Source organism: Martes martes, assembly GCF_963455335.1.
Source record: "Martes martes genome assembly, chromosome: 16".
Lineage (NCBI taxonomy): Eukaryota > Metazoa > Chordata > Mammalia > Carnivora > Mustelidae > Martes > Martes martes.
The window spans coordinates 32160513-32186830 of record NC_137904.1 but is presented as its reverse complement, the minus strand read 5'-3'; the positions used below and the strand labels follow the sequence as shown (position 1 = coordinate 32186830).

General features: G+C 36.0%; 1 protein-coding gene across 6 annotated transcripts in view; it reads right to left on the bottom strand.

Moving 5' to 3' along the window:
• The window catches only part of TRIM37 (tripartite motif containing 37), a 136369-nt gene that overhangs the window by 70432 nt on the left and 39619 nt on the right, over positions 1-26318 (bottom strand). For all 6 annotated transcript variants that reach the window (XM_080827180.1, XM_080827179.1, XM_080827181.1 and 3 more), the window contains exons 10-13: positions 23724-23774; positions 22295-22376; positions 14246-14322; positions 3593-3772 (exon numbers count right to left, since the gene is read on the bottom strand). In XM_080827180.1, the coding sequence (XP_080683306.1) occupies positions 3593-3772; positions 14246-14322; positions 22295-22376; positions 23724-23774 (390 nt within the window). The remainder of the gene's footprint in view (positions 1-3592; positions 3773-14245; positions 14323-22294; positions 22377-23723; positions 23775-26318) is intronic.

Below are 26318 nucleotides of genomic sequence, written 5' to 3'. Positions count from 1 at the left end.
TCTACTGACCATCACCTAGAGTTATCTGCAGCAGATAATGATGTTCAGGCAAAGATACTCATGCACTGGAGGATAGAGATTATTCACTTAACCAATCTCCTAAGGGGATGCTGCCCAGTCAGTGTCCATTGGTAAGATTTTCACAAGGACATTATCTTTGAATGACTAATGAACTATAGTCAATTCTGAACATTAACGTGTCATTAAAACAAATGCAAGCATCAGGTAACATTCCTTAACTTTCTGATTTAAAAGGAGAATAAAATACATACTCATTTATATGTAGTTACAGAAAAACCTTAACTTATTTAATTATTTGTCAGAAAGAGAGAGAGAGAGAGCACAAGCAGGGGGAGCAGCAGGTAGAGCACACAGAGGGAGAAGCAGGCACCTGGCTGAGCAAGGAGCCCAGAGCCCAATGTGGGACTTGATCCCAGGACCCTGGGATCATGACTTGAGCCAAAGGCAGATGCTTAATGGACTGAGCCATCCAGGAGTCCCTGTTTTTTTGTTTGTTTGTTTTAAAGATTTATTTATTTATTTATTTGACAGACAGAGGTCACAAGTAGGCAGAGAGGCAGGCAGAGAGAGAGAGGAGAAAGCAGGCTCCCCGCCGAGCAGAAAGCCCGATGCGGGGCTCGATCCCAGGACCCTGGAATCATGACCCAAGCCGAAGGCAGAGGCTTTAACCCACTGAGCCACCCAGGCGCCCCTGTTTGTTTGTTTTTTAAAGTATACTCCAGGGGCACCTGGGTGGCTCAGTGGGTTAAAGCCTCTGCCTTTGGCTCGGGTCATGATCCCAGGGTCCTGGGATCGAGCCCCTCATCGGGTTCTCTGCTCAGTAGGGAAGCCTGCTTCCGCCTCTCTCTCTGCTTGCCTCTCTGCCTACTTGTGATCTCTGTCAAATAAATAAATAAAATCTTTAAAAAAAAAACTTAGGGACGCCTGGGTGGCTCAGTTGGTTAAGCGGCTGCCTTCGGCTCAGGTCATGATCCCAGTGTCCTGGGATCGAGTCCCACATCGGGCTCCTTGCTCCACGGGGAGCCTGCTTCTCCCTCTGCCTCTGCCTACCACTCTGTCTGCCTGTGCTCGCTCGCTCTAACAAATAAATAAATTAAAAAATAAAAATAAAAAATAAAATAAAATAAATTAAAAATTAAAAAAAATTTTAAAAAAATTTAAAAAGAAGTACACTCCAGGGGTGCCTGGGTGGCTCAGTCATTAAGCATCTGCCTTCGGCTCAGGGTCCTAGGACTGAGCCCTGGATCAGGCTCCCTGTTCTGTGGGGGGCCTGCTTCTCCCTCTCCCACTCCACCTGCTTGTGTTCCCTCTCTAGATATCTCTGTCAAAAAAATAAAATCTTTAAAAAATAAAAAAATTTAAAAAAATAAAGTACACTCCACACCCAGTGTGGAGCCCAACTCGAGGCTTGAACTCATGACCCTGAGATCAAGACTTAAGCTGAAATCAAGAGTTGGACATCTAACTGACTGAGCCACCCAGGCACCCTTTAAGTAACTTTCTAGTAAGTATATATAAAATTTCATGAGAATCTTAAATTGAGACTTAAATTTTCAGCAATCTCTCATTAAATAAATATTATGAGTAATAAGATAATTCAGAGCCTCCTCTCCACAAATCCTATAGCAACTTATTTTCTACTGCTATTATAGCACTATCTTGTAGAATAAATAGGTTTTTTTTTCTAAGATTTTATTTATTTATTTGACAGAAAGAGAGATCACAAGTAGGCAGAGAGGCAGGCAGAGAGAGAGAGGGAAGCAGGCTCCCTGCTGAGCAGAGAGCCCGATGTAGGGCTAAATCCCAGGACCCTAATATCATGACCTGAGCCGAAGGCAGAGGCTTAACCCACTGAGCCACCCAGGCGCCCCAGAATAAATGGTTTTATCTGCCCAATTTATCTTGAGTTTCCTGAGAATAAAATCGATGCCTTATTCTTTCCTAATATTAACCCAGTGCCAGGCACAGACTCAGTCAATGTTGCTGAATAAGCGATAATAAAACATCAAAACAGGACTCTGTTCCTGTCCTAATATTCAAGTCTATCAGGAAAAGTTTTGGTATAAATAAGGACGGCTTAAAAATAGAGACTAGAAGTTGGGCTACACTGAGTTAAAAAAGGGAAACTCTATCACACAGACTACCACCAAAAGATCCACATTACTATGACTCCAATAAGGGGAGGACTAAGGCTTTGGGAGGTTGGTCACAGTGATCGTTGAATAATTTTGCAATCCTCTCTACAGTTAAAGTGTGGAATAGCAACAAATTATTTTTTTGGCAAATAATTTTTAAAAATACAAAAACCCTGAAAGGTTATAAAATGGAGTTAAAATAATTCCCCCAAAGACAAAAACATGAATCTTTTTTTTCTACACTGAAAATGCAATAATCTTTTTTCACTTCTTTATTCTCCCAGAAAGGTTATGAAGAACACATACTAATAAAGTTTAATATAACAGCAACTCATACACCACCCTCTAGACCAAAGACTCAGAGTAAGAAATTTAAGAGTGTATCATTGACTTCCAAGGAAAATAGCTTTGAAAATTGTTTTGATAGAAGCTTAAAACTGTTAAAACACTGTTCAAAACATAATTGGATCTAACTTTTTTAATACTCAAGTTCTCATTTTCATCATCCAAATTAAAATATCATGTAATGGGGGCACCTGGGTGGCTCAATGGGTTAAAACCTCTGCCTTCGGCTCAGGTCATGATCTCAGGGTCCTGGGATTGAGCCCTGCATCGGGGGCTCTGCTCAGCAGGGAGCCTGCCCCCCCCACCGCCCCCACCTGCCTCTCTGCCTACTTGTGATCTGTCAAATAAATAAAATCTTAAAAATAAATAAATAAATAAATAAATAAATAAAATACCATGTAATGATGTTCCAAAATGTCTGACTTGTAAAGGATACAACATTAAACAGGGCTGTTGTGGTTTTATAGTTAGCATTTACATTGTCCTTTCTTGCAAATAATACCCCAACTACTATCAGTTTGTTTTCATCAATTTTCATCTCTATTTCCCTACTTTTAATTTGCTATTATCTAGAAAGGACTAAAATTATTTTGTGAGTTTAAGCTTGTAAAACCAGTCACGCAAATATATGATGTCAAGTGAAAAAAATAAGCACTTGATCCCTATTTTTGTATTTCCAAATGCTAAGGTTAACAGAAGTTCACTAACTAGATGTCAAACACATTTCCAAATTATATTACTAACTACACAGGGCTCCTGAAATGAAATAGTTAAAAACATAATAAGATTACAGTTAAATTTCAATAATCATCTCTGTTAAATGAATAAACTTTTTTGAGACAGCAAAAACACATGCACATAGGTGAGTAATCAGGGAGGGACAAAGGAGGGGGGGCGGATCCTAAGCAGGATCCACCCTGGGTGGGGCTTGATCTCACAACCCTGAGATCGTGACCTGAGCCAAAATCAAGAGTCAGATGCTTAACCAGCTGAGCCATCTAAGTAAGCACCCCAAATAAATAAACTCTAAAATAAAGTTCTGATGCCATTATTACCGCATGATAAAAACATTATCAAATGTTTCTTATTACCTTAAAATCACTGTATCATTCTGTCGATTCAAGTATCCTTCATTTGCAAGTAAATCTAAACGGAAAAATCTATTATAACCCCAGCACTCTCCAACTTCAAAGTCAGATGCAAATTCTCGAATGATATTTTTAGTAGGATCATTGCAGGATTGATGAACCATCTCTACACGATATTCATATCTAAAATTGAAAAATAAACTATTAATACAGAGTTAACAAACAAGAAGACAGACATATCAAAACATTAAGTAGGTCATTAAGTTATTACCTGAGAATATGTGCTCGCTTCGGCAGCACATATAAGTTATTACCTGAGAATAAACTTATCGATATGTACAGTCACTTTTCTTTCAGAAATGACTGTATCATTTATAAAGACCCAGTTTTGTGAATGGGCTACCACAACATGATTGGCACTAGGTCCTTTTTTCCTTTTAAAAATGTTTACCAATATAGCAGGTAAAGTACCACCTCAAAAATAAATAAATTTTGTATAAAACTACTTTCAAAGTTACTTTTGTTTTAGCAAAGCTATATATTTTTCCACATATTCATTACCTATATTTCCTCACATATAAATATTCTGCCATTTCCACTAAGGTTCACCCCATGCAATTATAAGGTAAATAATAAATTTTTAAATACTATATTATTCCAATTCAAGTTTGAATTAATTGTGCTCAGAAATTCAAGACAAAAAATAAAATTAAAAAAAATTTAAAAAAAGAAATTCAAGACTACAAAATTTTCTAACTGAAAACAAGTATACACTGAGAAATCCAATATACTCAGATTTCTGTAACTTTTATTACATTAAACTCCAATGTCTTCAAACTCATTTTTACTAAGAAAGCACTGTTATTTAAAGAAGATTAAAAAATGAAAAAATAAAGATAACCAGAAGGAACACTCAACAGTAGCCATAAAGCTTTCCTTTTTGGTGGAGATACATTTTTAAAAGAAAACCACAAAAGCTTACAACCTGCTATTTCTGCTGGCAAAAGTAAGTAAAAAAAACTGCAGCTCTTTACCTATAAATGTCAGATGTAAGAATTTCTTTAAGTACTGTCAAATGATTTTTATATTAATATCATTCACAATACATTATCAAGATTGATGGCACAAAGAACTAACCAATACATAAGTTGTGATATTTTGTCCACTTCGATTTTAAGGAAGTCATGAAGCTAGCTCTGTAGTATAAAAGGTACCATTAAACTTCCAGAAATAAACCCCAACATCCATGCACAATTGTTTTTGACAAGGGTGCCAAGATCATTCAATGGGGAAGAAAATGTCTCCTCGACAAAAGAAGTGCTGAGAAAACTGGATAGCCAAAACTGGATAGTGCAAAAAGAATGAAGCTGAGCCCTTAACTAATTCCATATACAAAAATCAACTCAAGGGGCGACTGGGTGGCTCAGTGGGTTAAGGCCTCCGTCTTCAGCTCAGGTCATGATCCCAGGGTTCTGGGATCGAGTCCCATCGGGCGCTCTGCTCAGCAAGGAGCCTGCTTCCCCCCACCCCTCTCTCTGCCTACTTGTGATCTCTGTCAAATAAATAAATAAATTAATTAATTAATTTAACTCAAAATGGACCAATGACCAAGTATTAAGGGCTTACAACTACAAAGCTCTCATAAGAAAACACAGGGGTAAATCTTCATGAATTGAACGAATTTGGCAATGCATTCATAGATGCGATTCCAAAAGTATGAACAACAAATGGCAAAACAGATAACTTTACAAAAATTTAAAACACTATACATCAAGGACATTGAGAAAGTAGGACAAACCTAGAAAATGGGAGAAACTACTGTCAAATCCTACAAATCATCTGATAATGATTTAAGCATTCAAAATACATAAAGAATTCTTATAACTCAACAACAAAAAGAAAGCAACCCCATTTAAAAATGGGCAATGGACTTGAATAAACATTTCTCCAAAGATATGTAATGGTCAATAAGCACATGAAAAGACTCTCAACTTCACTGATCATTAAGGAAATGCAAATCAAAACCACAATGAGATACCACTTCATACTCACTGGGATGTCTCTAAAATACAATTAAAAATGGAAAATTATTAAGTGTTGGTGAGAATGTGAAGAAATATGAACTCTCATACGTTGCTGGTAGGAACACAGAATTGTATAGCCACTGTGCAAAAGCTTGGCAGTTCCCCCCAAATGTTAAAAATACAAAATTACCATATAACCCATCAATTTCACAACTAGGTATACATTCAAAAGAAAGAAAAACACATGTCCATACGAAACCTTTACAGCAGGATTATTTATAACAGCCAAAAGTTGGATACAACCCAAACTGTCCATCAAAAGATGAATGGGTAAACAAAGCATATACATAAAATGGGATATTATTCAGTCATATAAAATAATGAAGTTCTGGTATACGCTTTACATGGGTGAACCTTGAAAACACCATGCTAATTAAATAGAAGCCAAACACAAAAGGTCCCATTGTAGGATCTTTTATATGAAAAATTTAGAATAGGAAAATACACAGAGAGGAAAAAAAGGAGTTGTAGTTATCTCATATAGGAGAAGAAAGGAATAGGGAGTGTTTACTTAATGGGTATGTAGTGTTCTGGGGTGATAAAAACATTCTGAAACTAAAGAGAGGTGATGTAATGTAAATGTAATGTAAATACACTAAATTCCACTGAATTGTATGTTTTAAAATTGTTAACTATGTGTTATGTAAATTTCACCCCTAAAAATTAATTTTTCAATTTTTAAAATGAGTAGTGAAAAACTCAAAACACATAAACCATCAAGAATATTGAAAATCTGTGTGTGGGGGGGGAAGACACATTAATGCCAGTTGTCAAATATATCCAGAATCAAAATAGATTAAGAGTTTAATATCAATATAAAAAAGTGAAAAGTCACTTTGTATGAAAAACCATATAATGTTTAAAAAAGATCATTCTTTCACTGGCATTAGTTCTTTAAAATCATGACAGATACAGACCTATGTTTCCAACAAATGTGGGAATTAATCCAAGTTAAATTAGTTACAAAGCATCTCAACCCCAATCTTAGATAAAACTAAAACCCTAAATTTGAATATTCCAACTTAAATTCTTAAATATGACAACTGTTAACTTAAAATTTTTAGTATTATTACATTTACTCTCTCAAGGAAAGTTCAACACTTTCTTTAAGCAACTCAAAGAAATTTTCCTTTTAGTCTAAAACAAGGCAATCTGCAAAGACTATTAAAAGTCAATTCCAATAAGTGAAACCATATGATACTTGACTTTCTCTGTTTGACTTATTTCACTCAGCATAATCTCTTCCAGTCCTGTCCATGTTGCTACAAAAGTTGGGTATTCGTCCTTTCTGATGGAGGCATAATACTCCATAGTGTATATGGACCACATCTTCCTTATCCATTCATCCGTTGAAGGGCATCTTGGTTCTTTCCACAGTTTGGCGACCGTGGCCATTGCTGCTATAAACATTGGGGTACAGATGGCCCTTCTTTTCACTACATCTGTATCTTTGGGGTAGGGTAGATGGAGAGGAGAAGGGAGTTGAGGGAAATTGGAAGGGGAGGTGAACCATGAGAGACTATGGACTCTGAAAAACAACCTGAGGGTTTTGAAGGGGCGGGGTGGGAGGGTGGGGGAACCAGGTGGTGGGTATTAGGGAGGGCACAGATTGCATGGAGCACTGGGTGTGGTGAAAAAACAATGAATACTGTTACGCTGAAAATAAATAAAAAATTTAATTTAAAAAAATAAAATAAAATAATGTTGCAATAAAAAAAAAGTCAATTCCAAAATGTCACTCATATGCAAATTTTCTCTGAAAGCCTATACATGTGTATGCTAACACACCTGTAGAAAGATACTTAAGCATAATGAAATTATGAGAGTACCTCTGCAGCATCCCAGGTGATATTAAAATCTACTAGATAATGACACAACGATTTAAGTTCTTATTCCATATTTTGGCAGTTAAACTACTGTTCAACTCTAAATTCCAAAATTGAATGACATTTTAATATTAATGAAGAGGTACTCAAACTCTTCTCTAGGCTTACTGAAGTGTTAAAGAGAATTAAGAGATAATAAAATGTCATTTTACCAGAATAGAAAGGTCTCACGGAGGTATTTAGATAATATCTAACAAATATACAAATCCTAATCTTTTTTTCAACCTTACTCTCCTGAGTAATACTTCATTTTCATTGATAATGTTATGGTGTTTGCAAGACCATTGTAAACTTTAAATTCCTGAAGTGTATATGGTCAACAATAAAAGCAAAGAGATGAAATCAGTACCAAAGGCAACAAAAATATCACAAAATCTACATTATCAGTAAGACAAAAAGGAGAAACTTCCTAAGACAAGAAACAGAGGTAGATCAAGAAATAGCTTAATCAAGAGACAAGGAAATGCCCAAGATTTAATGGTAGCAACAGGGACATGAACAAAATCCTGCAGTCACTGAGATTCTTAGAATTCTGCCCATAATCAACCACCTTCCAACCAAAATGGCTGATTTCAGAGAATCAAACAGAGCCCAGTACTTAACAACAACAATACAGAGACTAAAAAAAAAAAAAAAAAATTGGTTAAACAGACTGCTGCTAAATAATGCTGATCTTGAGTGAATAATTCAACTAAACCATCACTGTATTACCATCTGTGAAATGGGACTAATAATATAACCTATAGCTCACAAGATGGTAAAGCAAAGTGAGTTATATAAAGCACAGTGCTTGGTGCAAAGTATATATTTAGCAGTTAGCTGTTACGACAACAATACAGGTGAGTCCACTGTTTCAGATCATACAGGACATCTGAAGCAGAGCTATAACTAAAACATATTTCCAATTTTCTTCCTGTATCACTAACATTACTCATAGTTTGACTCACCAGTAGTGGCAAGAATATTCTGCATTAGGGTTAGTCTATGCCAGAGGTTGTTTAAGTGTAGTTCACGTGCCCCTGGGGGTCAGCTCCTATATGATCCTTTTAGGGATCCAAAATGTCAAAACCATTATCGTAATATTAAGTTGTTTGTCCTTTTCATGTGGACATTTGCACTAATGGCACAGAAGAATGGTAGTTAAAGATGTACCAGTAGTGGGGTGCCTGGGTGGCTCAGTCAGTTAAGCGGTTGCCTTAGGCTCAGGTCATGATCCCAGGACACTGCCCACATCAGCCTCCTTCCTCAGTGGGGAGCCTGCTTCTCCCCTCCCTGCCACTCCCCCAGCCTTTGCTTGCTCTCTCCCTCTGTCAAATAAATAATTAAAAAAAAAAAATCTTAAAAAAAAAAGTACCAGTAGTCATTATATTATTCAGTGCTACACACTTTCAGACAGGGAAAAAAATGCCAGTGTCTCTCAGGAATGCCTTTGATGATACAATAAAATTGTTAACTGTTATCAAACCTCAACTCTTGGTATCACAAAATGGGAAACGCTATACATAAAGTACTTGTTCTGCATAGTGATGTACAATAGCGATCTTGGGGAAATAACTGAGTTGCAAGTTCATTAGCCACATTTTTTTGGTGAAACATCAAATGAAAGAAAAACAAACAATGGTTATTCAGCTGTAGATATCTAGCAGACATTTTCTGGACCAAATTAACTAAGGAAAAAACCTGCCAGTATTGGTTGTCAATACACAGGTTGACAAAACACAAGCTTTCACATAAAAAATCATAATTCTGAAGAATCTGTATGTGCTACATGAGCTTAAAAGCTTTCTAATACTTCAAGACTCTCCTGATAAAAATGGTAGTATCAATGAATGTAATTCTTTGATATCACACAATGAAATGTGTCAAATGCATATTTAGCAAACTATTATTTTCCAAATGATCAATAATACATGAGCAAAAGATCCATTCAAAGTACAGTCCAACAGTTTTTATTAAGCTTTTTTTTTTAGTAAACAGCTTTGTTATACTTACAAGTATAACAAAGAAAGCTGCACATATTTGAAGAGTATGATTTGATATAAAGTATACAATCTGGTAATTTATATGTGTATGCATATACACATATATATACCCATGAAACCATCACCACAATCAAGAGACTACTGAGAGATACATCCTCTCCCAGTTTCCTCTGCCTTTTATACTTCCTTCCCTCACCTTTTCCCTCTACCTAATCCCAGCCTTGGCTGTCCTTCCGTCTCCAAACAACCTGCATTCTGTTACTACAGATCAGTTTGCATTTTTCTAGTTTTACCTAAGTAGAATCATATACATGCTCTTTATCTGTCTAGTTTCTTTCATGAATAATTTAAAAGGTATTCATGTTGTTGCTTGTATCAATAGTTCATTAGTTTTTAATGCTGAGTGGTATTCCATTGTATGGACACACCAAAATTTATTTATCCATTCAGCTGTTGATGGAAATTAGCGTTGATTCTATTTTTATAAACAATGATGCTGTGAATATTTGTATAAAGGTCTTTGTATGGACATACAGTTCGGATAAATGTCTAGGAGTCGTTTATCTGTCATGGAATAAGTGTATGTTTAACTTGTTAACAATCACCGAATAGTTTACAAAAGTGGTTTTATCATTTTACCTTCCCAGGAGGAATGTTTAAGACTTCAAATTTCTATATATTCTTGCCAAAACTTGGTATGATCTTAATTTTAGCCATTCCAATGAGATATAGTGGTATCATATCATTTATAAATTTTCATTTCCCTAATAATTAACACATTAGGGTATATTGTTATCAGACTGATTGTAAATTTCTATTTCCCTAATGACCAATGCTATTAATCATCTTAAATTGGCTTATTTTGCCATCAGTATATCTTCCTTAGTGAGGTGTGTGACACATGTTTTGTCCATATGGAGAAGGGAGCTTGTTTTTTTATTGTTGAGTTTTGAGAGTTCCTTATATATTCTGGATAAAAGTCCACGCAATTTGAAGAAGAGAACTTTATGGTTTTAATGAAATCTAATAAATGTATTCTTTTATAGACTGTGCTTTTGGCTTATAACTAAAATATCATTGCCTAGCCCAAAGTCACAGATTTGTTTTAGAATTTAAATCTAGGATTACAGTCAATTTTCAGTTAGTTTACATATGTGATATGAGCTATGGATACGACTTTATGCTTTTTGCGTACAGATATCCAAGCACCAAGACGATACTCCCTTCACAGCATCTTTTTCAAAAATCTGTCCTTATGAATGAGTTTTTTTTTTTTAAAGGAGTGTTTTCTTTTTTTTTTCTAAGATTTTATTTATTTATTTGACAGAGATCACAAGTAGGCAGAGAGGCAGGCAGAGAGAGATAGAGGAGGAAGCAGGCTCCCCGCTGAGCAGAGAGCCCGATGTGAGGCTCGATCCCAGGACCCTGGGGTCATGACCGGAGCGGAAGGCAGAGGCTTTAACCCACTGAGCCACCCAGGGGCCCCATGAATGAGTTTTTTGCTGGATTTGTAGTATATTCCATTTACGAATTTTTCTAACCTTATGCTAATACTATGCTATATTAAGTTAATACTGTAGCTTTGTGGTCTTACTCATGTAGATTTAGTCATCAATTTTGTTTTGATTTCAATGATTTTCTCTATTTTTCAGTTTTTATTTTGTTGCATCCTCCTTTGATCTTTTTTTTTTTAAGATTTTATTTATTTGACACAGAGAGAGAAAGGAGAGAGAGAGTACAAAGTACGCACAAGTAGGGGGAGTGGCAGGCAGAGGGAGAGGGAGAAGCAGGCACCCCGCTGAGCAGAGTCAAATGTGGGGCTTGACCCCAGGACCATAGGATCATGACCTGAGCTGAAGTCAGACACTTAACCAACTGAACCACCTAGGTGCCCCGTATTCTGCTTTTAATATTTGTTTCCTTGCTTCTGCTTCCTTTCCAACTTTTTCTTCTTTTCTCTAGTTTTTTGTTTTTTTTTTTTTCTTTTCCCCTGAAGAGGGTGGCCAGGGGATGGAGAGAGAATCTTAAGCAGACTCCTTACCCAGTGTGCAAGGCTGAAGTGGGGCTTGATCTTACAACCCTGAAATCATGACCTGACCCGAAATCAATCAGCTTAACCAGCTGAACCAACCAGGTGCCCCATTTCTCTAGTTTTTTTTTTAAAGTAGATCATTGATTTGAGACCTTTCTGCTTTTCATTTACCAGCTGATCCTTGAACAATGCAGGGGTTAGGGACACTGATCCTCACGTAATCAAAAATGTGGGTATGAATTCTGACTCGCCGAAAATTTAACTAATAGGTCACTGTTGACCAGAGACCTTACATAACATAATCAACATAAACAGTTGATTAACACGTATTTGGTATGTTATATGTCTTATATACTATTTTATTATAATAAAGTAAGTTAGAGAAAAGAAAATGCTAAGAAAATCATAAGGAAAAGAAAATACATTTTTAGTAATATACTATATTTATCTTAAAAATCTGCATATAAGTGAATCTGCAGTTCAAACCCCACACATTCAAACACATGTTGTTCAAGGATCCATAGTAAATTGGCATTTCTTACTATAAATTTCCCTCAACTTACTACTTTAGCAGCACACTACAAATTCTGATGTTTTCATTTTCACTCGGTTCAATATACTTTTAAAAAATCCCTTATGATTGGGGCACCTGAGTGATTCAGTCAGTTAAGCATCTGCCTTCAGCTCAGGTCATGATCCTAGGGTCCTGGGATTGAGCCTAGTGTCGGGCTCCTTGCTCAGCAAGCAAACCTGCTTCTCCCTCTCCTCATGTGTGTTCTCTCTCTTGCTCACTCTCTCAAATAAATAAAATCTTACCAAAAAAAATCCCTTATGATTTCCTCTTTGAACTAGAGTTATTTAGAAATGTTTTATTTCCAAGTATTTCAGATTTTCAAAATACGTTAATATATAAATTGATTCCACAATGGCAAGAGAAGATACTTTGAATGAGTTGAATTCTTTTGAATTTATTGAGATATGTTTTATACCCCAGAATATGGTCTCTCTTGGTAAATGAGACTGTTTGATCAGTCTATAAATGTCAGTCAGGACAGGCTGGTTGATAATGTTCCAATGTATATCCTTGATGATATTCTGCCCACTTGGATCAATTAAGAGAAGAGCTTCTATTTCTCCTTGTACTTCTCTCAGGTTTTGCTTCGTGTATTTTGAAGATCTGGTTCTGGGGCATAAACATAAGTAAATGTTCACAACTGTTTTATGTCCTCTTCATTAACTGATCTTTTATCACTATGAAATAACTTATTTATCTCTGGTAATACTTGCTTTGAAATCTAACATATTTTTGGCTAGTACTAGTATGATATATCTTTATATTTAAAGTGTGCTTCTTGTGGGCCACATAAACTTGAGTTTTGATTTTTTAGGCAACCTGACAATCTCTACCTTTTAACTGGGTGCTAGACTATTTACATGAATACATTTTGGTATTTGTCCCAACTATTCATTACCCGTTAACTTTTTCTTCTTTAAGTATTTGTAATTCCATTTTATCCCTTTGTTGCTTTATTAGCTATATGTCCTTGTCACTTTAGTAGCGGCTTTATAGTTTATGGTCGTGGTAGGCTGAATATTACCCCTTACCCCAAGATATTCACATCCTAATCCCTGGAATGTGTGACTGTTACCTTTTATAGCAAAAAATGGGGAGCATACAGCTGTGATTAAGCTAAGATCTTCAGATAAGGGAATTATCCTAGATAATCCCCATAGACGCTAAATGTAATCATGAGTGTCATTTTAAGAGGAAAGCAGAGAAAGATCAGACAAAGGAAAAAAAAAGACAAGGCAGTGTGATCAAAGGCAGAAATAGGAGTGATATGGTCACAAGCCAAGGAATAATGGCAGCCTCAGAAACTAAGAGTCAAGAAATGGATTTTCCCCTAGTGCCTCTGTATCTTGTACAACCCTACTGAATACCTGATTTGGGGCTAACAATAGTTTTTGGATTTCTGGACTCCAGAAAGTATAAGGGAAGACAATTTATTTTAAGTTGCTGTTTGCACTAATTTATTATACAGTAGTATATATCTTTAAATCATCAGAGTCTAGAGCTTTTTTACCATACCACTTCACATACAGTGTTAGAATCTTCTATTTCCATGCTCTACACCATTTTGTTATCATGTACTTCAACCAGCACAAGTTATTGCAACAAAGAGAATATAGAAGCCAATGCTAGGATCCAATTGTCTTTTTTAAAGCCATATATTAAGAGATTTCCAAAAAATACCAAACAAGTTTTCTTACCAAATATTATTTTGCTTTAGAAAAATAGGTATCGTTCACAAAAATGTTATGTTAGTATTCAATAGGTTTATTATTTTTAAGTGAACTTACAAAATGTTTTAGTTAAGGAAATTTTTTTAAGTTGTTTCAGTTTTAATTTCTAACTCAGAAAATATCAACATTCAATAACCCATATTAAAAAAAAACCTCTTTGGGGGTTTGCAATAAAATTTAAGAGTATAACATCCTGAGACCATATAGTTTGAGAATTGCCTGTCTGTGCCACCATAGTATGCCAGGGGATGCACAGCAGCACACATCTTAACAGACACACTTTGGTAATTAACAATAGTTAATAAAAAATCCTAAGAGAAATGTACGTAAAGACCCACTAAAATTTGTTATTTAATTGCATGTCTTACTTGGAAGTTTCAGGTAAGCCAGCTGACAGTTCCAGAAACACAGATAAGTAGTAACCACGAACAACTCCATTTCCATCCTGAAAAAAGGAAAAAGAGTCAACTATATTTCAATAACTAAAAAAAAGATGTTACACAAACTCTAGATCAACTCAAACATAAAAAACTGAGCCACAACAAAACAAACACAAATTACTATGTCATATTTGGATTGGGAAATACTTCTAAGTTTAAAAGCAGCGGCAGAGATAATAAAATGCCCAACAGATATGAGTCTATAACTTAACTCTTTTGTACATTAAAAAAAACCATGAAAATATTAAGGCATTCAAGCTAAGGAAAATGTTAACAAGTATGATAAGCATTAAGAGTTCTAACATATACAAAACTCTTAAATATCAGCTTCCAAGAAAAATGAAAACACCAAAGAAAAATATGGAAAAAAAAAAAAAAAAACCTCTACTAGGCATGAGACCAAAAAAACATATATATATTTAAAATGAGTAAAACAGAACTAGGTAACACTTGATGTTGAAAGTGATTAAACATTATTTCTATATAATGTTTATGTTAGGATTCCACATAAAAGTCTGTCTGAAGATAAAGAAGTTGTGTAAATTTCGGTTAGAGATGTTTAGAAAGATACTAATTTCCCTCTTTCTCTATTTGCTCATATGCCTACCTTTTTAAATGACTATCATCATTGTAACTACATATATAAACAACTATTTCCCCATCCAGACTGTGAGGACTGAGGGAAGGATTCTTACTATTCATCACCAGTGTCTACTGGGATATGACCACAGAGGAGTACAAATACCTATTAACTCCTTCATTTCTAGGCTACTTTGCTCCAAAAAGTTCTAAGGAAGCTTTCAGGGTTAGACAAGGTAATTGTTCAATAAACACTAAATAAACAACAAATAATCAGTTAAGTGAAAAAAGCCAGAAACAAAAAATTATATATTGTGTGACCCCATTATATGAGATTCTGGAAAAGCAAAACTATAATGACAAAAACAGATCAGTGGTTGCAGAGGGGCCAGGAAGGGAGAAAAAAAGGGATTAGTTTAAAAGATGAATTGGATAAAACATTTGGGGGTAATAAAAACCATGACTGTGGGACGCCTGGGTGGCTCGGTTGGTTGATCCACTGCCTTCGGCTCAGGTCATGATCCCAGCATCCTGGGATCGAGTCCCGCATCGGGCTCCTTGCTTGGCGGGGAGCCTGCTTCTCCCTTTGCCTCTACCTGTGCTCGCTCGCTCTCTCTCCCTCTCTCTCTCTGACAAATAAATAAATAAAATCTTTAAAAAAAAAAAAAACCATGACTGTGGTAAACACCTTATGAGTATATATACACGTATCAAAACTCATCAAAATTAGTAAATTTTATTGCATATAAGTTTTATCACAAATTGGGTGCCTGGGTGGCTCATTGGGTTAAAGCCTCTGCCTTCAGCTCAGGTCATGATCCCAGGGTCCTGGGATCGAGCCCCGCATCGGGCTCTCCGCTCAGTGGGAAGCCTGCTTCTCTTCCTCTCTCTCTCTGCCTGCCTCTCTGCCTACTTGTGATCTCTGTCAAATAAATAAAATCTTTAAAGATTTTAAAAAAATAATAAAAATAAAAATCAATAATTCTTATTCAATTGACTGGAGTTTTTTCTTCTTCTAAATTATGCTACTAGAACAATTTCCCTAGAATAAGTTAACAACTAATAAAAAGGAATAAACATTTTTCCTCCTGATCTTTATCAGCTAATATCAGAAAATTTTTTATTTTATTTTTATAATTTTAAGGAAACTGTTTTACTATCTTATGTACGTGCCAGCTACACCTCTAACAAAATACTAGCTTTAAGATTTTTCAAAAGGCAGAGGATTCTATATATATACCTTTTTTAAGATGTAATTTATTTGTCAGAGAGGGAGAAAGAAAGAAAGTGTGCATGTACACACAAGCAGGGGGAACAGCAGGCAAAGGGTGAAGCAGGCTCCCTGCTGAGCAAGGAGCCCGATGTTGGCCTCAATCTCAGGACCCTGGGATCATGACCTGAGCCAAGACAGATGCTTAAATGACTAGAGCCACCCAGGCATCCCAAAAGGCAGAGGATTCTAGAAAGAGTGCAGCAATGGCAACATAATTTATGCAACTCTCTAAATCCAAACAGAAAACTAACAAACAGAAATAATTGGACAAAAAACCCAAAAGCTCACAAAGAACATTTACAACAAAACTAGATGATAGATCATCTCCACAATCCTCAAAATACAAGTAGATAAAGATATATTAGTTACAACCATTAAGACCTGTATGACATAAACATCTGCATGAGAGAAAAGAGAGGGAAGCTATGGGACATCTAGTGAACAGGTAACAGGGAAACCACAAAATGGCAAAGAGCCACTGAAAAACCTCACAAACCAAATACAATAGTTGAAAATGGAATGAGCTGCTCAATGGATTACCAATGGAGCACAAAGGAGCCTTACATTAAAACTCTGAGAATTAAATGCAGTCAGGTCACTCTAATCTTTTATAAATGAATATACAGGGCCCTTCACGACAGGTCCTAAGATTACAAAGAAAGTACTAGAAATGAAGATATAATAAAAACAAAGGAAGGAGAAGGGCAGAGCCAGGGCATTGCTCAGAGAGCAAGGCATCATATTTATTGTTGATTGCCTTATCACACCAGATATCCCCATGCAAATGAAATTTGGTCCCTGCTTCATATACAAAAATTGAATCAAAATGGATCAAAGATCTAACTTTAAGTCCTAAAACTATAAAACTTTTAAAGGAATACATAGAAGAAAAGTTTCATAACATTAAATTTGATAAGGATTTTCTGGCTATGAAACCAAAAGCAAAGACAGACAAATTGAACGACTTTATAATTTAAAACTTCTGTGCATCAAAGATGGAAAGAATTAAAAAGGATCTTACAGAATGGGAGAAAATACATCTAAAACAGATATCTAGGGGCACCTGGGTGGCTCAGTGGGTTAAAGTCTCTGCCTTCAGCTCAGGTCATGATCTCAGGGTCCTGGGATCGAGCCCTGCATGGAGCTCTCTGTTCAGCAGGAAGCCTGCATCCTCCTCTCTCTCTGCCTACTTGTGATCTCTGTCAAATGAATAAATAAAATCTTAAAAAAAAATTAAATTAAATAAAATAAAAAACACAGATATCGAACAAGGGGTCAATATCCAGAATGTATAAAGAAATTCCACAACTCAACAACTAAATTTTCAAATGCGCAAGGACTTGAGTACACATTTCTCTGAACAGGATATACAAATGGTCAACAAGCACATGAAAAGATGCTCGATGTTAGTAATCAATAGGGAAACACAAATCAAAACCAAACTATTACTTCATGCCCATCAGAATGGCTACTAACAAAGAAACAGAATCACAAGTATTGATGAAGACAGGGAGAAACTGGAACCCTTGTGCACTGTTAAAAGTGTTCATCAAAAAATTAAAAACAGGGGGCACCTGGGTGGCTCAGTGGTTTAAGCCGCTGCCTTCGGCTCGGGTCGTGATCTCAGGGTCCTGGGATCGAGCCCCGCATCGGGCTCTCTGCTCAGCGGGGAGCCTGCTTCACTCTCACTCTCTCTGCCTGCCTCTCTGCCTACTTGTGATCTCTCTCTGTCAAATAAATAAATAAAATCTTTAAAAAAAAAAAAAAAAAAAATTAAAAACAGAATTATCATTTGATTGAATTCCACTTCTGTGTCTATAGCCAAAAGAACTGAAAGCAGGATCCTGAAAAGATATTTGTAAACCCCTGTCCACAGCAGTACTATTCACTACAGCCAAGAGGCAGAAGCAACCCAAAGTGCCAATGAACAGATGAATGGATAGGGATGCCTGGGTAACTCAGTCAGTTAAGCATCTGCTTTCTCCTCAGGTCATGATCCCAGGGTCCTGGGATCAAGTCCCACATCGGGCTCCACGCTCAGCAGGAAGCCTGCTTCTCCCTCTGCCTGCCACTCCCCCTGCTTGTGCTCTCTCTCTCAACTCTGGTAAATAAATAAATAAACTTTAAAAAAAAAAAAGATGAATGGATAAAGTGCAGTATATACACTGGAATGTTATTCAGCTTTAAAAAGAGAATTCTCAGAGCGCCTGGGTGGCTCAGTGGGTTAAAGCCTCTGCCTTCGGCTCAGGTCATGATCCCGGGGTCCTGGGGTTGAGCCCCACTTCGGGCTCTCTGCAAAGCAGCAAGCCTGCTTCCCTTCCTCTTTCTCTGCCTGCCTCTCTGCCTATTTGTGATCTCTGTCTGTCAAATAAATAAATAAAATCTTTAAAAAAAAAAAAAGAATTCTCAGACATGCTATAAAGTAGATGAACTCTGAGGGCATTATGTAAGTAACCAACCATAGAAAGACAAATACTGTATGATTCCAGATATATGGGATCTCTAGAGCAGTCAAACTCACTGAAACAAAAAGAGTGGTGGTTACGAACGAATAAGTGGATGGAAAAATGGGGAATTATTGTTTAATGAGAGAGAGCTTCAGTTTTGAAAGATGAAAAAGTTCTGCAGATGGGATGCATAACAATGTGAATATATTTAATACTACAATGTATACCTAGAAATGATTAAGATGGTAAATTTTATGTCAAGCATTATTTGCCAAAATAAAAAGAGACTAACGACACATCCTTGCAGGCAATAAAAACACTCTAGAAAAACATACTCAAAGATCAAAATTGTAACCCATTTCAAAACGATGTAAAAGACACTAATAGTGTAACAGCCCACAGGAAGGGAAAAAAAAATATGACATGAAGAATAACACAAACCAGAATTACAAAAACCCAGAAATGAGGTGATAGAACTAAAAATTAGAAATAAAATTAAGAAATGAAGACTGACTTAAAAAGAAACAGGAGAGCAAATAAGCAGAATAGTTTTTATGTTAAAAAGACAAGTGAACAAAGGAAAATTTTTCAAATGAAAAAGAAGTGAAAAGTTAGGAAGACTAGAAAGAAAGTGATAAATATTGAAGACAGGAAAAGATTCAAAATACAGATAACAACAAGTCCCAAGGAAGAAAACCAGAGAAAGGAACATAATAAATACTTAAAGCTGTAATTAAGGAAACATTTTCTTGAAGGGGGTGTAGGGAAAAAAGATCTAAATCTACATACTGGAAGAGCCTAGTATGTATCAATGACCCCAAATAACTAAAACATGTAATAGTAAACTACTAGACTTAAAAAAAGATTATTTGGCCCCCTAGACAATATTAGTGAATGCCTTTTAAGGATTAGTTCATAATCAGATTTACCTACAGAAAACCGAATTAAATATCTGAGATACCCAACGAAAGAAAACATAAGCTAAGAATTTTTTTTTTTAAAGATTTTATTTATTTATTTGACAGACAGAGATCACAAGTAGGCAGAGAGGCAGGCAGAGAGAGGAGGAAGCAGGCTTCCTGCTGAGCAGAGAGCCCGATGCAGGGCTCGATCCCAGGACCCTAGGATCATGACCCAAGCCGAAGGCAGAGGCTTTAACCCACTGAGCCACCCAGGCGCCCCGAGCTAAGGATTTTCTATCAAGCAATATTGGCTTCAGAGTATAGAACACAAACTGTTTTCAAAATATAAAAACTCAGAGAACAAGATTTGCACATCAAAACTCCTATCTAATGTGGCAGAAGTGGGGGAACAAGGGAGTATAAACACACAAAAAAATTTTAAGCAATTCTTTATAATCAAATTGATGGTAGAATTAAGAGTTCCTATACTGAGATATTTGTGGCTATAAGGAAAAATAAAGCAAATGAGAGATTATGAAATGATTATGAGATATTTTAATCCTACAGTTTCCAAAGGATTTGAGAAGAAGGGTTTCTAGAATGGAAGGAGACACAGGTGTAATATAAAGAGATTAAGTAAAAAAAAAAAAAAAAAGTCCTTATTTGAATTGTAAATATGAGCATTCACTCAAGAGCTATTTTATCTTTAAGTACATACATGTATCCAAAAAAACCCCGATAATCAATTACATAGCAATTTTAAAGTGTTCATAAATATTTTTTCTCTGCTGAGGTCCCTGGAGCTTATCCAATTCCCTTTTATCCATGCCCCCATCCAGTTTTTCTCTAACTATATTCTTTGGCCTAAAAACAAACAAAATAACAAAACAACCCTATAATGTACATGACTAATAGTGAACTTTAATGTAAACTAGGACTTTGGGTAATAATATGTCAATATACATTCATCAACTGTAACAAATGTACCACTCTGGTGTAAGATAGATTGATAATGGGGGAGAATGTAGGGCCATGGAGCATATGGAACTCTCTGACTTACCACTCAATTTTGAGGTTTAACTTAAAACTGCTCTAAAAAAATAAAGTCTATTAAATAAATTTTAAATAAATAAATAAATGCAGATTTCCCCCTTTACAAATACCCATATACATTTCTCAATGTATTTCCTACTTCTGTTCACTAAGGAGGCCTAGAAACTGTGACCAACTTGGTAGAAATAAGCATCCCTAGCAGTTTGGTCTTGAAATACCATTTCCCACTAAAAGGAATCAGGGCTCTTTGAATAAAGCGGCCAATTCCAGATACGGCATAGTAAATGGACAAGATGAGCCTAGAATATTTTGCCATGGAAGAGAATAAGAAAGCTAACTACCAGAGTCACTACGAGGTACTTTTAGGGTCAGAGCAAAGTAACAAAGAAGCCAACTTAAGGAGATCATATACGTATAAATCTTTAAGTTCACAATGACATTAAAAAAACTTAATGGCTCACTTCCAGAAAATAATAAGGAAAACGTAAATATCAGGAACAAATCCTGTTTCTTCTTTATGAACTATAATAGTGGTTAACCAAATAATAAATAGGAAGCAGCTCTTAGAAACATATCTTTATAAAACTATTACAACTAATAAATGAAAAACAATGAGAATCACTATTTTACAACTCCCAGTTAATTAACAGGTATAGGCAATGAGCATTGATAGCAGTCAGTATCACAAAAGAGATGCAACTAGACATGATGTGATAAAAGAACAAAATACTGCTTATACCCTTGCCACCAAAATCAACTATACATCTCATTCTGCCACTGCATCCAGCTGCCAATTTACAAAAAATACCTTGGTCAAAGAAACACACTGAAATGCACCATGAGTATGTAATCAGCATATATGTATTTTTGATGGCTTTCCCTATCCAAATTTTATTTTTATTTAAACAATGAATTTTAGGGGTGCCTGGGTGGCTCAGTTGGTTAAGTGGCTACCTTCAGAATTTTACACATTTCTTCTAAAGATAAATGTCTTCCTAGAAGCGAGAGAGAAAATTCAGTAAGGGCAAGGTTCAGACTGTTCACATTTAACTCACTTTTTTGGTACTTAGTAATATACCTTACCAAAAAAATTATCATTAATTCTTTACTCCACAAAAAAGTGAACCAGTGAATATTTCTCTACCTGTTATATGGGATGCTGCCTAATTCATGAATTACTTAATAAAACCATGGAAATCGTCAAATTATAAGAAAAAAGGGGGGGGTGCCTGGTGGCTTAGTCATTAAGCGTCTGCCTTCAGCTCAGGTCACAATCCCAGAGTCCTGGGATCCAGCACCGCAATGGGCTCCCTGCTTGGAGGGAAGCCTGCTTCTTCTTCTCCCACTCCCCCTGCTTGTGTTCCCTCTCTCGCTGTGCCTCTCTCTGTCAAATAAATAAAATCTTTAAAAAATTAAAATAAAAAAAATTAAAAGTTAGGGCACCTGGATGGCTCAGTCAGTTAAGCATCTGACTCCTGATTTCGCTTCAAGTCATGATCACAAGGTCTTGAGACGGAGCCCCATGAAGGGCTCTGCACTGGGTATGGAGATTGCTTGAGATTCTCTCTCTCCCTCTGCCCCTCCACCCTCTGCTTGTTCTCTGGCTGGCTCTCTCTCTCTCAAAAAACAAACAAACAAACAATAAAAAAGTGAACCAGTACACTACAGAACCCTGAAAGAAAGACCTTGGTTTCAAAATTGATTAGAAACATGAAAAACTTACTGGGTAAACTTTTAACCTCCAACAAAGTCCTGAAACTTGAAGAGGTGGACTGTAAACAGGGTCTGCTCGCTGACGCAAAGTGCTGAAGTAAAAGAAAACCAACCAAATCCCAAGATCAAAACCGTTGTGAAATAGCAACAGGCAAAACCAAACTCCAAGCATTTTGTTACTTATTTGCAGTTCTAAACAAGTAAATGAAGGTGACTGAACAAATCAAGATTCTGCTGTATATTTTTATATATACTTACATCCTTAAAAAAAGAAAATTTAATGATACTGAAATATTCAGCAGTAACTTTTCAGTTTCAGGTTTAAAAACCCTCAAAAGTGCGACATTCAAGGGGCACCTGGGTGGCTCAGTTGGTTAAGTGCCTGACTTTGGCTCAGATCATGATCTCAGGGTCCTGAGATCAAGCCCCACTTTGGGCTCCATGCTCGGCTGGGAGTCTGCTTATCCCTTTCTCTCTCCCTTTGCCCCTCCCGCCCTCCTGCTTTGTGCATGCACATGCATACATGTGCTCTCTAATAAAATCTAAAAAAAAAAAAAAAACCCACAAAACTGTGACATCCAAGGGAAAAGGAAAATATAAAAATAAAACTAAGTGTCCTGAATTTAGTTACCACCTCAACAAGCAGTCTTTCACCATTAAAGAAAAAAAAATGTGATTCTCTCCCACATCCTTGTGGTACAATTTTATTTTTTTTAATATGGAAAAACTTAAGAAATGTGCAAAATCATAATATATGTGGGGATAGCCTCAGAAAGGTTCTAGTCACAAAATTATCCCATAAGAAAAGACAAATGGGAAGTGGTATAAATTCTCAGTTTAGCCTCATACTGATGGTTATCAACTCCTGGAACTTCTCTCCCCAAGGAAAAGCCTTTTATTTCTTGGTTCTCCATTCCCAAACTGTCTTTGAAGACAAGCCCCTTAAGACCTTTGTGTTTTAAGATCTTTGCTTCTAATCTTAGAGAAAAAGCAATAAAAGCTAACAAAATAACAATGCAAGTTACAAAGCCTACGAACTTCTTATAATTATGTCCTCTCATTCATAATTTCTCACTGTCAGCTAAGATAAATGGATTTAAATGGACTTCTTCCCACCCCTCTTATTTCTGAGGATGGGTGGCAGGGGTCAACGACCTTTATAAACCCCATTGCCCCACCTTAGCAAAAGCTAAGTGGACCCTCTTCTTTAAAAAAAAAGGTTCCTTCTCCCAGACTATAGAGAACCAACCTGTCTTGAAGATATAATACAATCCAGACAAATGACCTATATGTTTCTAATATGAAACTTGTTTATTCTAAGATTACACACTGAGTGACACAGTTCATTAGGTATGTATCCTACCCAGGAATGACGATACCTTCCTGGCTCGCTCTTATGCATACATACAGAAAACCTCAGCTGTCAAAAAAACTCTTACCTGAAATTCTCTAAAACAAAAGTTGCTGAATCATAAGATGGTACTAATTCACTAAAAAGAAGGAAAAGGCAAAAAAATTATTTGGCTTATTAAGTTTAAATTTTCATTTATTTAAAAACCAAAGTTAAGTCTCTTGGTATCTTAAAAATGTTGTTAAACTAAGTCCCTAGGAAATATTTTTAAATCCTTACTGAACATTAACACTAAATCAAATGAATTCATAAACCACCAAAGGCTGACATCAAAAGTTCACAATTAGAGACCCAACAAATACTTTGTAAACAGTTGGGGTGTTTTTTAAAGGCAATATACATTTAAGTACTAAAATTAACATAAGAGACTTTCAAAAGTACTCATGAGAACAGGAAAAGGAAAAAATGGATGCTTAGGCTGAGAGTCTAAAATATGAAACAAATATAAACAGGTTTTAAAAAGTCAAAAGAAACAGCAAAAGACATCACAATAAATCTCCAAACTTCCTTCTCTAGAACAAATTATGAGGAATATTGATATTTTCAAATAAATTCTTAACTACTTTAAGAATATTTACTAGCAAATGAATTTATACCATTTTATAGAATAAGAATAATCAATCACATAGGGGCAAACAGAGTGGATGAACAACATTAACAGTTTTTTGGCAAGGCAAGATTGCTGCAGGCAACTTTAATTCCACAGTCTTCTCTGAAGAGAACTGAAGTATATATAACACAACCACAGGATATACCCTTAGATCATGTGAATAATCTGTAGCACCATCATTCAAACGCCTCAAAAGTTAGAGTCAGTAAAACATTTATAATAAAGACACTAACACAGATAGTATAATATACAGTATTGTATATTTAATAAAAATTATAAATTTACCAAAAAGATATACTGCAAGCCATTTCACTGCATTCTCAGATATATCTTCTAAATTTCAATTCATGAAAATTTATTACCAAAATAAGATACAAAATAACATCCATAGCATTTTCACATTGTGATGGTCCCTAAAGAAATTAGTGATTTGCCACTGACAACAGCATAGATTTTAAAATATATGTTTGGGGGTGTGGGGGGCTCAGTGGCTCAATAATTTGAGTGTCTGGCTCTTGATTTCAGCTCAAGTCATGATTTCAGGGTCATGAGATTGAGCCCTGTGTCAGGCTCTGCAAGGGATATGGAATCTGGTTGAAATCCTCTCTCTCTCCCTTTGCCCCTCCCCCAGTCCTATAAGCACACGCTCTCTAAAATAAATAAATCTATAGAATATATATACACATTATTTTTTATTTTATGGTAAGTATGTACAGACAAACAGCTCATATCTTTTTGATAGTAAGTAGATGAAATCTGTCCTGTAAGAATTAACTATATAGCTACTATCCTATTATCAAGGACCCCTAACCATATCCCTAGGCAGCTATTAAATTTTCTTAGAAGACTCACATTCCTCATTCCCAGATGTTTGCTTGGTTAATCTTTATTATTCCTTAGAAGTCACAGACCACTTATGGAGGTCTGCTCTAACTTCTCTCCATTATACACTCTCCTCACACTCAATATACACAAACCCCAGTTGGTAGGACCAATGTAACTAGTACCTAGGAAGCCTACCTGGAACCACAAACCTAATCAGAGCTCAAGGTAGTCTCCCCAGGATAGTTTTCAAATTTGGTCAAGTCATGGTATGTTTTGGTTACAATTTCATGCAAGTTCCAATCATACCACCAAATTCAAAACATCTTTCATAATTTTTTTCCACCATCTCCTTAATGTCCAAAGTGATACATTTCCTTTGTTGTTGTTTTGTTTTAAGACCAGTCTACCATCATATTCTTATCAGTCATTAAGAGTCAAAAGGGTTCACCAAAACACAAAATAAATAGAAGATGACATGTTTAACTCAGAATAGCGGGGTGGAAAGCTTAGAAGCTAAAGAGCTAGAATAGATAGCTAAAGCTCACTAACCAAGACAGCATAATACAGCCTACCCTAGCTCTCACTCACTGAGAGAAAATGATCACATTCAGAGAACAGAAAACATCTACCAATTCTAGGGTACTGTGATATACTACGTAAGTATAATTTTTAGGGAAACTTTCTGAAAAATAACATTGTTAAAAAATTAGTGCAGGCGCCTGGGTGGCTCAGTTGGTTAAGTGACCACCTTCGGCTCAGGTCATGATCCCAGAGTCCCAGGATCAAGTCCCACATCGGGCTCCCAGCTCCATGGGGAGTCTGCTTCTCCCTCTGACCTTCTCTCTCAAGCTCTCTCTCACTCTCTCTCTCAAATAAATAAATAAAATCTTAGGAAAAAAGTTAGTGCTATGGGGCAGCATTAAGCAGTATGTATTATACAGTTGACCCTTGAATAACACAGGTTTGAATTGTACAGGCTCACTCATAAGCGGACATTTTTCAATACAGTACTTACAGCAAATATACTGTCTCTTATGTTTTTCTCTTCTTTAGCTTACTTTGCTATAAGAATATAGTATGTAATACATACAACACGCAAAATATGTGTTAATCAACTTTATGTTATCGATAAGGCTTCTGGTCAACAGTAGGCTATCAGCAGTTACGCTTTTGGGGAGTCAAAAGTTG